Genomic DNA, 15,705 nt, shown 5'->3' with positions numbered 1-15,705 from the left:
ATAAAGAAAAAAAGAGGGTAAATCTCTGTCCGAGTCTGACCTTGTCACCAACTTGAGCTCCACAAAGAGGCCTTGTATGCACTCTTTTCTCATGCTCAGTAGCTGGTACAATGAATCAAGGCACAAAAGCTGAGCACTCTCAAACTGCCTGACATGCATTAACAATACAGGGCCTTGGCAAGGAAAGCTTGTACTGAATGTCCTTTGGCCCCCCCTTCTCTCAACCTCTCTCTCCCCTGCTACAAGCTTCTCCACTGTCTTTCTGGGGCCAGATTGGGGGGACGTTACAGCCCCTCTACTCTACCAGGCTCCACAGGCCTGTGGGAAAAGTTCAACTTTACACTTCTTCTCAAGGTTATTATTGAAGATGTTAAATTCTCTAAATTGGCTTTCCTGTCTGCAGCAAAGACAGGAAGTGATTTAGAGTCAGGACAAGAGCTCAATGTGCAATTGTAATAAAGAGGTATTAAAGGCATTTTCTGCTTTCACCCAACACACACATAATTGGATCATATCTGAGTGGACTGCAAATGGAAGTGCTTTGGACAGCGACAGTCTCTTATCATAATCCAGCTCACATCAATGTCTGACTACAACCTCAGACAACTGCACACAGACAAGACAGGACATAAACTGCATAATCATGTAGTGCGTGTGTAGGAGAATACCACATTGCAACTCAATGTGCAGACAATGTAGCAGAGGGTTGTCTGAGGAGGCCTCAGCTACTTGAAGAGACCCAGCGGTCTCCAGGGTGAGAGACAGAAGAGCATCTCCAAGGGAACGCAGAGCCTCCTGCAGACTGAACTGCAATCTCATCATCCCTGCTGCTGTGGCTTTGGGAGACCATCCAAATGGTCTCCCCATTACAGGGGTTGTGTGTGTGCATGCAGGCCACTTAACCTGATGAGGCCCAGAGAGAGGAAAGAGACTGCCACTGTATGCTGAACAGAGAACCGATGACATGCGGTAATGAGGCTTTGTCGTTCACTGTCTGAAAACAAAACCCTCTCATTCCTCTGTCATCTTCTCCAACTGTCTCTTTATCCCCTCAGCGTCTCCGTTCTCCCTAACCAAACCTGCTGGAAATTGCATTTAATGCTCCAGTTCCGGAGCGGCGGCGAACGGAGCTTTGCTCGGCTGTCCTCCAGGCGGCTCAACAGAAATGGACAGATTTCACGCTCTGGAGACAGCGTAGCTCATGGATAAAGTCACACTTGGTTGGTTGCTTTCTCCTTCAGGATGACGGTAAAGGGGAGATGATTTGTTTCTCTTTAAATAGAATCACCCAGTGCTGCTTAAACTTTCAATTAAATTTCAAAATGAGGGGGACAATATTGAGAGAGGGAAAGAAAAATGGTAATTTACTGAGGCATGTAGGCAGAGAGCTGTAACTACAGAAACAGTGAAGTTGATATAAAAGGGTTGGAAGCTGAAAGGCTCTTAGCCAAACTGTGTAACAGCCATAGACTGTATATAAGAAGTGGACGTGGTCACTGTGACGTCACTCATTGGTTTGTTTTGAAGCCTCGAGTTCGGCATTTTGTACGTCGCCATCTCGTTTTTTTGCAACCAGAAGTGACACGAGAGGGTGGAGCTAAGTACAACCGAACGACATTTTTAGGCGACCAAACAGTTACAATCAACTTTCATGAGCTGAAAACATACTGTGAAAGGGTTAAAGTTGTAAGATGAAAACACGGACAACTCCCAGAGCAACCTGTCAATCACATGGTAGCCATACCCTAAAGCATACCCTGCTTTATGGTCTATTTGACTCTAGATGGGACCCTAATTTACTAAATGAACATCATGCTGTAATGAAGAAGACTTGAAACTAGCAATTGAGACCGTGTACACAGTGTCAAACGTGACATAGGTGGCATATTCCTACTGAGAAGTGGGTACTTAGAGAAAAGCCCGGGATTGGTGTAGCAGAAAAGGAGGGGTTAAAGCATCTGCAACATACAGCGCTGGGTGAAGGCTACATAGGAGATTCTCTGATGTGTGGGTAATATAAAAGTTTTACTCAGACTTATTTTATTGTGCCACAGAATCTTTCAGGTAAAAGTTACAGAAAAAGTTGGCTCCCTCTCCTCTTCTTGCTTTTAGGTGAGTCTAATTCTCAGATTCTCTTCTCTGTGGATTTTCTGCAGTCAAGAAAGTTTGAATGACTTTTTCCCTTTGAGAATTATTTCCACATGACCACCTCAGGGCGATGTGTTCCCATGTGTGTCTGTGTACACTTAAGGTGTACTCACTGGCCTTAGTTCTCTCTCAGAATCAACGGTTTCAGAAGCAGTGGACCATCATCTTTACAACCGCTACTAGGCTTACTGCTGAGTGTGTGTTTTCAAACTGTGAGGGCTGCCTGCAGACTAAAGGCAGGCTTCCAACGCTCACTAAAAAGCCACTACAGCTGAGTCTATGCTCTTGACAGTTACGTTGCAGTATATGCTTCACTATTTATATCGACTCTTGGGATGTCTGTTTCCATGATTATGATGTCGTTTAAAAATAATAACAGTAATATTCGACGTAATATCAATTACACAATATTGAAATATCTTGAGGATATTGGTTTACAGCTGCAGTTTTGCTTTATAAAAAACACTCTATTTTTTTGCTTTTTAAAATAGAATATTTTGTTTCCTTTTTCTTCTCCGTTTTCAATACAAGCACATACAGACACGAGGGCACTGAAGGGGGCGTGGCACTCACAAGTTAAAACCACCTCTCCAACTCTCTGCCAACAATATGTCAGTCAAACAAAACATTATTCTGAGAGGGACATATTTTAAAAGCTGCAACGATTAATCAATTCAATTAATTAAACTATTTTGATAATTGATTAATCGGTGTGAGTTTCTTTTTTAAACAAAAAAAAGTCTAAATTCTCTGATTCCAGTTCTTTTAATGTCAATTATTCTACGACAATAAACTGAATGTCTTTGGGTTGTGGACAAAGCAAGCCATTTTAGGACGTCATCTTGGGCTTTGGGAAACACTGATCGTTTCACCATTTTCTGATATTTTATAGACCAAACAACTAATCAATAAATTGAGAAAATAATCAACCGATTAATCGACAATGATAATAATCGTTAGTTGCAGCCCTACAGACATTATCACACTCTAAAAAGCTCACTCTGTGTTCAAGGAATACTTTGTTTTCCATTTAAAGGATGGGGTAGTCGTTGAACGGGAACATGTTGCTTCAGCGACGTCAAGGAGGGAACTAACCTCAACTCATCTCCGCAGTAGTTATCATATCATACTCTGCAGTGTAAGTTGTAACTCTACTGCAACGAGCAAACATAATGTAAGCTTGTTTAGAGAGCGGCAAACTGTAAAATGAACGGGGTTGTTCACACACACATGGCCATGGCAGATGTTCACACATTGAGACATACACTATCTCCCTCCTACCCAGCCATCTGCTGGTTTCTGCTATCAATTATATACATTTTGCAGTACCCCTCTCTCTCTATACATATATTTTATTTTTCTTTCTTTATGTAGCAGTTTTTCTTTTGCTATGTATTTGCATCAAGGAGGATGACAATGTACTTTTGAATTTGGCATTCAAATCATACGCAACATGACCACCACATCAAATGTGCAAGATACATTTTGAATAAAAACTGTGAAACCATACAACACATGTTAGGCCTACACACCCGTAGTCACAAAAATGCATTAGCAATCAATGTAAGATGCACAATCCGTCTTAAGGTGCTAATGCTCCTGCTTAGAGTGGTAATGCTAGTCTGTCATCTAAAGCACCTGAGTGGATGTGACTCACCAGAGCTACCTGCGCAGCTAAGGAGGTTTTTATCAATCGGCAGGATTAGTAGCATGTCTCATCATCGCCTAGGCTTTCTGATTACATTCAACAGAGCACAGCCCCGGCAAAGAACTGGGAGACAGTGAGCCACAGGCTCCAGAAAGTGACACACTGCTATCAGATGTTTCGCAACTGAGCCTGTTGCTCGCATCGCACATGGGAGATTAACCCACCCACCTGGATTTTGACAGCTATAGACAGGGAGTTCAGCTCTTTATCCAGTTCTTTAAGGACGACCAGCTTTTTCAGCGTGAGGCTGCAAAGCCTGTGGAAAAGAGAACGAACAAGAGAAGGGGAGAGAAAGAAAAACAGATTAGTGGCATGACTAACACAATGTGAACACACCTTCATGACACGGTGTAGCATCTGGGGATGCAAAGCATCGCTTACAAAGCAGCACTCACTAGTTTATTTCTACTTGTGTCTTTATTCTTTCTTCAGCAGGTATGATAACAACAACAGGCAGCATCCAGGAATTATCAGTGACGAAAGGGAGTGAACAACCGAAGAGAGGAACTCAGTAATCAGAACCTATTCTATTCAGCTTTGTGTCCCTCGTCATCAAGGAAAAATCTACGACTTGTTGTGAAGGGATGGTGCACCAAAGTGCTACTAAATCAGGATTCATGTTGTCAGCTTTATGGACGAATTCTTCATGGAAGGTGACATGGCACAGATGCCTTTACAAGCCGTGGTGCAGTAAAATGTCTTCAGTCAGCCCTGTTTCAGCATGTTGCTACACATTAACATGTTGAACACAGAGACGTATGTGACTCACTGCCATCTGTTCATTATTAAATAAAACTAGTCAGAAACATATACCTACATATGCCTCGAAAGACATTTTTGTCTGGCACACTTTTTATACTAAGGAGCTGTCACACTGGGGTCCAGAATGGTACAAAGGAGACAACAAGTAAAGTAACATATACTGTATTAAAATCAGAGGGTCCCTGTGGACACCTCTCAGGTCCAGCCTATCTTGTAGAACACAGACGCAGATAAAAAAAACCCCACAAATGAGCAATACAAGAAGACTAAAATCAGACACAAGCTCAATTCAACACGTCTTTCATGGATTCACAGCAATTTCTGACCTTTAAAATCCCCCTAAAAACTGTGCCGCTACAGCAAAACATTCACACAGAAAGTCAACAACTCACAAGCCAAGTTTGCTAAACTTCCTCCTGACCCACTTTTCCCACAAGTCCGGCTGAATTAAATTGTGATCAGTCTGAGCCAGAGTCAAACGGGAGGAAGAAAGACAAAGCAAACAAATAGCTATCCAGTCACCCACTTTCCCTGAGAGCCACTCTGCAACACTCACTGGCTTCATTCAGACACTTCCTGCTATGATTCACAAAGACTCATCACGTTCAAGCGTAACAGAAATTGCTGCGTTAGAGACGCCAACAATGGGATAGTCGGTTTAGAAGTTAATATTGTGGGCCATAAATTATAAATAAATCTGTAATGTCTTAAAAATGCAAAGGTTTAATACAATTAAGGATGCACTGATAAATTATTACATTACATACATTAAGATAATGTATTAATAATTAATAACTAGATACTAGGGGTGTAAATCAAAAGTTTGATCACGATACAATATTATATTGATTCTTTGGACAACGATAAGATATTTGCTGATATCACAAAGTCTGCCACGATACAGGCCTTCGATTGATATGAGATGAGCAACTAAAATATGAATAGACGATTTTTTTACTGGGCTCTGTAGGAAGGACGTGTGCTTGGACGGAAATGGTGACACAGACGTGCCATGGGAATTTCAAAATAAAGGCATATCTTAAAGATGATGATACATATCGATGTCTTCGTTTAATCGATACATTGATCCAGATCGATGGATCGTTACACCCCTTCTAGATACCTAGATTCCAGTTTCACCACCTATTTCCATCAATGACATTATGAAGAGATGTAGTCAGATTTTGTTTGCTAACATGCATGTCATCCCATCAGTGTCGTACGTTCATCATTGCAGAAAAGGGCATTGATTAATATATTTGCTCATAGTTTTCACCAACAGTATAGAGGGAAAAGGAAGGAAGCAAGCCAAAGGTCATTAGATCTCGAGAGACGTGTGTCCAAGCAGCCAACAGAATATATCTTTAATGATGACAGTTAAAATTTTCAACAACAGGAACTTGGTGTTCCTGTGTAGAATCTCCCTTCGCCTTTAACTGCAATCATTTGAGCGTAAACTGCCAATCCACTTGACTGCACACACCATTAGCTAAGTTACCTTGTGTGTGCGTCAGAATAACAAATGCAAATCTATTTGAGGCTGGAGTAATTAAATGTTAAACCTTGTAGGTAGCGCATGGATCCAGCTTGCCTTATGTTATGCTGAGGATGAGTCATGAGTACAGCTCTCTGTCAGGAGGGGGGGGGAGAGAAAGCAGGGCTGATGGTTTAACAACATCTCTATCCCATCACAGCTCTCTCTCTCTCTCTCTCTCTCTCTCTCTCAGTAGACTGGGATTCACATGTAATTAAAAAGGCTGCAGGCGCTGAAGGGGTCACCTCGGGAACCGGGGATTTTTTTTATTATTAGACAGAGGTGTTATCTCCACTCCTGCCTGCCACTGTGTTGTGTTGCAAGTGAAACCCGTGGCCATCTGTTCTGGCCTGGTGCCAGTCTGACCCTGTGCTCCCGCCCAGTGCCAGTTCACTTCGCAACCCAATCAGTGACTGCAGAGACAGACCAGGTGTCACACAAAAGCACTAATCATCGTGCTAAAATTGCTGGAAGAGGCACACACTGGGTCAAGGATAATTCAGCTAGTTTTAGAAAGCATTGTCGGTATGGATACATTGTGCTTTTGTGATTACAGGAATATAGGGGGGGAGAGGGGGATGTTATTTGTGGTATGGTCTCCCCTCCAGACACTGGCACACACTCAAGATCAAAATAGGGGCTCGCAGAGGCCACTCGAAAGATGCATTAATCCTCCATTTTGGCATGTCATTCCCACATTCCCAGAGAGAGCCTGGGGTGGGATCACTGAACGCCTCTCTGTGCCAAACAGGACCAAAACAACAACAGTGATATCAATCCATAGAGAAGACCGGGTGGGTGGAGAATCTATACAGCAGTCTGCAGTTCAATATTTCTGTGAACAGGCGGTGGAAAGAGCAAAAGATAAGTGAAACATTTTCTGTCTGTTTCCCAGTTGATAAGAGCCCACGGGGGAAATCCCTCTTTCAGTTTCGGTGCTAAGCCAACACATCGCCTGCCAAGCTTTTCTGATTGGGTCATCGTTGTTATAGACTGGGTTTATTGATCCTCAAAATGCACCCTGGTATCCTGGTTATGGACTCTTACTAGTTTTGATATTCAGGACCAGAGGTGGGAAATGTACCCAAGTACTGCACTTAAGTACAATTTTCAGTAATTTTAATATACTTGAGTATTTCCATTTTATGTTACTTTATACTTAAACTCCACTACATTTACTGTATCTGACAGATATAATTATTAATTACTTTACAAAATAGACACATGCTACACCATATTGTTAAAGATTAAACCAGTGGTCTCCAACTTGGCTTGTGACTCCCTATATAAAAGCCGTGTTTAGTTGGGGCCCCTTGTACATTGCAAAGAGATATTTCCCCAATAGAGAGGCGAAGTCCCTCCCCTTCCAGTGGACCACCATGGTACGGTAGTCTACAGTGAGAGACAAATATTTTTTGATCCTGTTTGAATTGCGCCATGAATCACACATATGATGTTTGTAAATTTAAAAAATATATCTGTCTCTTGCCTTTGACTACCGTACATATTTTCTCTGAAATAAGGTTCCACCGGAAGGGGAGAGACTTAGCTTTTCTATAAACTTGTCATATAATTGCATATTAAAAAATTGAGTCTAAAGAGAGGGAAACTTATCTAATATTTTACAAAAATCTGAAAGATAAGGGAAAAATCGGAAAAGGCATTAAAAATGTCTATATCAGAACTTTTTCCTCTTTCCTCTGCATCAGTATTTATAATGTGATATATAATAATACATCAGTCACAGGGGACATTTTACTGCAGAACCACTACTTTCACTACTATATTTTGCTTTTAATACTTATAATGCAGGACTTCTTCTCAGCTCACTTTTAACCTTCAACACAGTGACGGTAATAATAATTTAAGATCCAATTGTGTCAGAGGTGGAGGTCAAACAAACCAGCTCTAAGGCAACGCAGGAATCAAGAATCATGTCCTACAGCAGGCTAATTACAGTAAACGTGCAAATCTTATTTAGATGACATCTTCCATTACTGACATAGATATATAAAACAACGGGAGTGTCATATCATGTCAAAATGACCAGTTATCGACTGCTCTGACTGAGGGTGCCCAGTAAGTGCCCGAGCACTCTACAGCTAATAGATTTAGCCTATATGGCATCACTCACCGCAGCGTAAGTAGTGCTGCTGCATCTAAGCCCATTAGTGCGTCCTAGTCACTCGTGTACCGTCATTAACTGTTGACCTTTTCGGCCACTAAAGTAAAGCAAGGCCATTAGATTACAAGGCCATTTCCCTCTTTTAGACTATACTGCTCAAAGTGACATACAAATATTACTAAGGAAATCTAAAGAATGGAGGTGGCAAATGCTCCTATTTGTGTGAAGTGTGAGGAAAAAGGCTGAGGCAAGCATCTTCATCAATTGACAAAAGACTATAAATCTGTATTGAAAGCTCTATAGGCCATTTCAACGGAATTACATTGCTTGGCTATAGCTTGGGTCCATGTTTACTTCCTGTCAGCTTATGTCATTCACCTACAATGCAACAAGAAATAAACTGAGACACATTTTAGTACTGTGAAATGGTCTGTAACAGGAACAGCTCCTCAGCCATAGCTACTGTATCCCACAAAGCAAATAGCCATGACAACATAATGATTTACTTGACCTGCCGATCACTGCCTTATTAAGGCCTAACCTAGGCACTATGCAGGTTAATAAATTAACAAACAGCGAAACCCTATGACAAAATCAAATCACCAGGACTTTTAAATTCACTCCTTATTAGAAAAGGGACATGAAAAGATGTACCTTCAGTGCCACATCAGTTAAGCTAGGCAGCAATGAATGTTGGTACATCATCATTATTAGATGGAAAAGGAACTGAGAGCTTCTGCTGGAATCATCGAGTTATGAAACACAGACGGTGCGCCTGAGGCTACGCTCAAATCCTTTCACTTTTATCTTCCCTGGACAAACAAAACAACTTATCAGGCAGGACACTCAAACAGCTGTGGTCAAATATTTGGCTTTAGATAAGAGGGCTGTGATTGTGGGTTATATGGCATGATGGTGCATTATCTTATCTCGGCTGCTTCATCCATTTTATCTACAGCAATAACAACAAGACATCAGGAGGAAAAGTAATAAACATTTGAAGCTTTCACAGTTCCAGGGAGGTACAAGTTTAACACTTCATCACTAAGGCCCTGTCTACATGTATACAGATATTTCTAAAAAGGGATATTTTCCTCTATGTTTTGGCGTCTCGTCTACACGCAGACAGGGTCACAAAAACGGATATATTTTTTTTTAAATTCTAAGGTTCAGATTTTTTAAAACTTATGATTGTATCTGTTGTGGACGAGTAAAACAGAGCCTTTGGGAAACGATGACGTCCTCTCCTCATTTTGTGCATGCCCATTGTTGCTTTGTGTAATGAGCATGCGCCGGAAACAATAACAAAGATAGCTGGCTACCGTTTTTTTACGTTTTGTTGGCACTGCTATTTCTTACTTTACATTTGAAAAATGTTACAGTCACAGGAGCCAGAGCAGGGAACACATTGAACATGTCGAGGCCGAATGGTGATTGAATGTGCATTTGGGCGATTGAAGGCGAGGTTTGGAGCACTCAGAACGGCTACGGACATAAACCTGAATGACCTCCCTTTCGTCATTTATGCATGTAAAGAGACAGTTGATGACAGCAGATTGATGACAGTCATGCAGTTCGACCAGGAATCTCAGCCCCCCACCAACAATAACATTTATCCAACTGACTGTAATGAAGCTGAAGGAAAGGGAGTGAGAAGGGTGGTAACAAAATTCTTTGACCCTTAAAGCTGCAGTGGTTAGAAATGGAGCAAATAAGATAAAAAAAAAAGTTATTCTTATAAAACGTTCACTATATCCTGACACTAGTGCATGAGACAGGTATTCTGAAAAAAAAAAAAAGATACCTCTGGGTTTTCCGGTGCTCCTAATAGCAAGATTTCACAGACCGGAGGAAAACAACCAGTCAGAGCCGAGCTGGAAACTGCCGTCTCTGAGCAGCTGTCAATCACTCATGAGCTCTGAACAAACGGTCAAACTAGGCAGCGCTGATCAAAAATGAGCCAATATTCTGTTACTGTAATGCCTATTTCTCTCCTCAAATGTTTTCAGAAACATCTTATAGTGTACTGTTTAGCTGTAAAATGAGAAAGTTTGTGACCTGGCAACCATGTTGAGATCAGTTGAGGAAATACCAAGCATCGCCCACCAGCCGGAGCACAGCCAATTTCTTCTAGGTTTTTAAAAGCCTTGAAGAAAATATCTGTTTTTAAAAATATCTGTAAACGTGTAGACAGGGCCTTAAGTATAAAGCTTTTTAAATTGACTGAATCCCCAGTGACAAAGATAGGCTAAAAAGAATGTGTGATACACGTGTGCAACTACACCTGCATATCAAATTACACACCAGTGTTTTACAACTTAATCAGGAGACGGTCATGTTGCCATGTCTCTCTCTCTCTCTCTCTCCCTTCCAGTGCAGACTGAATAACTTGGCCTGCCTGTATTAAAGCGAGGCTGGAACATCAGAGGAATCCAAATCAATTGCGGGAGGTGGATTAAAGGTGGACAGCAGGGTGGAAGTCAGGCAGCCCAGAGACACACACATACACACACACAGCACAGCAAATAATCCTTTTTGTTAGCCCCTTTCTGACCTCACCCTCCCCTGAGTCAGGCTGGCTTTCTTTAACACACACACACACACATGGGGCCTCACACAGGTTCCTCTGGAGTCGGGTCTCAAAGAAAACTTCTGGCGCGACACCAAGCTTCGGCCACTCGCCGCTTTGAGTTTGGCTCTTTGGTAAAATGATATGTCTGTCTGGAGACTGCTTATGTGACAGTTTATATTACACTGACATCAAAAGGTGTTTATAAAATGTAAACCCCAAATCTGAAATCAACTCCCCAGGCACTCTGCATCAGATCTGAGAAGATGTGACTGGAAGCATATGAGGGAATAATCATTTCAGATGAAGGCAAGGGCATTGAGACCATAGAGCTTTCTTTGTGTTGATTGCTTGTTTTTAAAAAGTCAAAAGAGGAAATTCACACACAGATCTCTCTTCATATTATAAAAAGTAAATCTTTAAAGCCCCCCTCCAGTGTGTTTTGTCATTTCTATAATATTTCATATTTATTTGAGTCATTTCCTGACTAAGTTGATTGGCCACACTGTTTGCTTTGACAAATAACTTAATTTTGTGCTCAAAGTAAAAAAAAAAAAAAAAAAAGGGTTGTTGCTAAAATAGTCGTATGAAAAAATTACGTATGAATATGGTAAAAGCTGCAGGTCATACGTCATCCTCCAAGCTTGCGCAGGCGCACTCATGCTCATTTGTGTCCGAGCAGCGGCAAACCGATAACTCTGTCAGTTTGTCTTTCTAGTTAGTTAGCTAGTTAGGTGTAGTTAGCTAGCCCAACTAATTGCATTGGCTAACTGAGGGTTTTAATTTTTTAGTTTCCTCCACCTTACTTTAGTAAGTTTATTTCTCTCTTCGCTTCCTTACCGTCTCCTCCTGCGGGAGATAAATTAACGGAATGAAGCCGATACCGGAGGTTTGCGGGGCTCTAACAGGTCCGGACGATGGGTAGCGCACAACTTTCAGCTCAAGAGAAAACAAGAGAAAAGTCCCGTTAGAGAAATAAACGAATTGCAGAGCAGCCCGGTGTCGGTGCTGGGAGCTGAGGCAAGAGCGGCCGGTGCTGGTGGAAGGAGCACCTCCAAAACATCCCGAAACTCCATTTCAAACGGCGGACCACGGCAACATGTCTATTGGTCTCCCGGTGCGCTGTGGCCGGCGTACGGCGGTGTGGCTCCTTATTGCAGCTGCAGGCAGACGGCTGCCTCGCCAGGAGGAGACGGTAAAGAAGAGAGCGAGTGAGAGAGAGTCGGTGTGTTGCGCTAATTATTGTGTCACTTGTGGTCTGACAAAGAGTAAATTCATCTAAACTGGGTTGAAAAACGATGTAATCTGGTTGCCATGGTAATGAATTATGTCTGACTATTAACCACGACTGAAATTCTCAGTTTGAGAATAAACATTAACCAAAAAACAGGAAGTTACACTGGCTGGAGGGGGGCTTTAAGAGATATAAACATTTTAAGCTTCAACAGTGATAATGCCTTGTGGAACTCATATAGCAACAATTCAATTGACAATTCTTGTTTGTTTCAAAAAGTCTAGCTTACTATGTTAAAAAAATACTTCATCTATTACATGGATACCACAACCTCAGTCAAGAGTGTTTCTTCTCTGCACTGGTGTCAACAAACAACACAGATCCCGTCTACATCAACATCCTTCAAAGCCATTAGTCCAAGATATGCTGGCGTGTAAGAGTACATGGGGCTGCTATCTCTATGCTATTTCTGGACCACTTTACAGCGACTGAGGCATCTCAAATAACGTGTGATTGGAACACCCTTAAGTTTAAGAGCGTACAAAGAGACAGCAGCTACAGTAGTCAAAGCCTTATGTTGAGATATGGCTGCTTACACAAAGCGAGTGTCAATGCTTGTGTTCTCATTTGTCTCAGTTGGAAAGATCGAAGCATTAGTAGCAGGGATCTTAACCTTTATAGGGCCATGAAAACTTTATCATGCAAACATGGACATGGTGCTCATAGCTCACAAATGACTGTGCACGGCACCGAGAGAGAGGCCAACAAATCCTTTGAATTGAATGATATGCTGCCTAAACAAAAACACACTTTTGTAATTCTTTTCCCCGCGGTCAGCATTCTAGTTGATGTTTTGCCAGGTCCATGCCCTCGGATCACTGCACAGCAATTGTCAGAGGCACAAAGCAGGGGGGAAGTGGAGGATGGAGGATGAGTGATGTAACAGAGGGCTGAATGAAAAAGACACTGTCTATGTTTGGTATGTGCTGGGGGGCTTCCAAGCTAGAGAATTAAAAGACTTCAAGTCATGCTTTTAGTGCTTTCAATGTGGTATTTCTCGTATTCTCTGTTTGAGATGTGAAGGCGGTCACATTCCTTTAATAAAGCATGCTTGAATATAATGCTCTGCATGAAATTCTTAAGGAAGCTGTGTATGGTGCTGGCTTGTATGTATGTGGGAGACTGACAAAAAACCCTTTCTCTCTAGTCATGGTTCTTGCTGAGGAAAACCATAGCACTTTGTTCTTTCATAACACTATTATTTGTTCATGTCTAGTTGCATAATTTAATCCAAATAAAGGGTTCGCTGGTCTAAAAGCTACTTCTTCTGAATATTTCATTCTCCTACAAGAAAAAATCTATTCACGGTGAAGCCTATGGAACTACTGAGATTTGATCAGGCAACAATACATGCAAGTTTTCCTTCTTTATTTTTGTCATTTTACTCATAGCCTTTCCATCATATTTGTAAACAAACAGAAAAGGCACAAAACAAAGCCCTGCATTCTCAAATCCATACCCACATCACCCACGTAAATAAATCATCTTTGCCTTTTTGGTTTCAAATTCACAATTTTTTAGACTGTAGAAAGAAATGGAGATTGCAAAATACTATGGCTAAAGAGGGAACTGAGAAGTAATAATGAGAACAATGGTAGGTAATTTAGAAGCAGCGAAATTAACTTTCGAATATTATCTACTTTATGAGTGATGAAGACAAATCCAAAGGACTGAATGGATCGGTTTTAAGAAGTTCACACAGTAGGATGTGCCATAAGAGCTTAGCCAGCACTTAGGCTTGCATGCAAAAGCTATTTTAGCCCCCAAATATCTGGTTATGTGTGCCAGATGGCCATATGCTGGTTGGGCTTTAATTCCCTGAATGAAATCTTCTCAAGCTCCCAGTGAAGGAGGAGGAAGAGGCTGTGACCATGGGTACACAAAGAACAAGAGGAAGCTATTCATTTGGAAACACCGGATTTCTGTGACTGTTTTGTTTATGTGCGATTCACAACCTAATGGTCACGATGAGAACAGAACTCAAAGGTTAAAAACAGCTAAATAAGACTGAAATCAAACAGACCTTTGATAAGAAAGCAACCTTCATATGATGGCTTGCAAAGCCACAGTCATTGGCTTGAAGGGGGACCAAGTCTTGTGTCTGTTTTTACTTTTTGATGCCAACACATTGCTGAATGTCAGAGGTCGGCATTAATACAAAAATTACAAATATATCCTTTAATCTTCTGTAGTTGTAACAATGAAAATTTCACATCAGGCATTAATTCTCATAATGCAAAACAACAGATGGTGTGCACTCATTAACCACAACACAATACAAAATATTTTTAAATGAGTCGGCAGCTTAAAGCCTGACCAGAAGTTGTGTGATTAAGCTAAACAGAGCTCTTTCAATGTTGTGTAGACATAGGCTTAAATATTGTGAGCATCAAACACTAAACCTCTGTAGGCTTGAAAGGTGTCTGTCAAAAAGGTTGCCCCGCCTGCAGCATAAATGCCCTAAAAAAAAGCCTCCGCCCGTCATCTGTATGCTCACTGTGTTCCAACAGCCATATTTTAGCCAAACTACATCTACATGACCAACTTCCTTGTCAAACCTTACGCACCAATAACCAGGGCTGCACGATACACCTATCTCGCGATTCGATACTATCACAATTCTTGGGTGCCAATTCGATATTATGATTTATTGCGATTTTTGTTGACTCTTTTAACACTAGACCATGGGAAAAAGTTTAAGACTTTTAATTTTAAAAATATCTAAATTGATACAGGAAAAATGTATATAATCCAATCAATCTCATTTCCATATATGTATTTTGTATATACAGTTCCCTTATTTTGAAGATGACGTAGTCACATGTGTATACTTCCGCTAACTTCGCCAAGTCCGTCGCTAGTATTCCCCGTCAGCTCCGTTCTCTTTATACATCCATGGGCAGCTCCATTTGACTGTATTTAACATAAATGTCAGTGTATCAAAGTTTTTGGCCAAAATTTAAAAAATTTAAATAAAAAAAATAAAAAAAAAATGTGGCCACCCTGGACTTCTAACCCACAAAAGACATAACTAGACCACAATGTCAACCATCATACCAAATTTGAAGTTCCTAAGAGACGAAATTGAAGTCGAAAAAAATCAGTTTTTGGCCAAAATTTCAAAGATTTTGGGCCTGACTATGTTGTCGCGCGGCTATAATAAAAGCAATAACTTCCATATATATATATATATATATATATATATATATATATAAATATTGATTCTGGAATGAAAAAAAAATCCTTTTCAAAATCGTTATAAAAAGAATCGCGATACACAGGTGAATCGATTTTTGTCAGTAATTTTTACAATTTAAATATTAGAAAGATCAATTGTTTAGTTGAAAAAAGTAGTCCAAAGACTAATCAATCATAAATAAATTATATATGTTGCGGCCCTATCATGATCCATTAGGAGCGAATGGCACTAAGCTGTTAAAAGGTGAAATTATTCTTCACAAGACTTTGAAGAAATGGTAATTTTTACTGAATACTGGTGCGAACAGTGGAGGGCTGGCAGAAATCATTCCATCTGGCTCTGGTAATTAAGACACAGCAACACAAC

The 15,705-nt window shown here is 40.8% G+C and overlaps 1 protein-coding gene across 2 annotated transcripts in view; it reads right to left on the bottom strand.

The window, feature by feature from the left end:
- Positions 1–15,705, bottom strand: part of LOC141774207 (phosphofurin acidic cluster sorting protein 2) — a 56,986-nt gene that overhangs the window by 28,962 nt on the left and 12,319 nt on the right. For both annotated transcript variants that reach the window (XM_074646641.1, XM_074646640.1), the window contains exon 2: positions 4,025–4,112. In XM_074646641.1, the coding sequence (XP_074502742.1) occupies positions 4,025–4,112 (88 nt within the window). The remainder of the gene's footprint in view (positions 1–4,024; positions 4,113–15,705) is intronic.

This window comes from Sebastes fasciatus, chromosome 9 (assembly GCF_043250625.1).
Source record: "Sebastes fasciatus isolate fSebFas1 chromosome 9, fSebFas1.pri, whole genome shotgun sequence".
Lineage (NCBI taxonomy): Eukaryota > Metazoa > Chordata > Actinopteri > Perciformes > Sebastidae > Sebastes > Sebastes fasciatus.
Note: the sequence above shows the minus strand (reverse complement) of the source record. Positions and strands in the feature narration are given on the sequence as shown.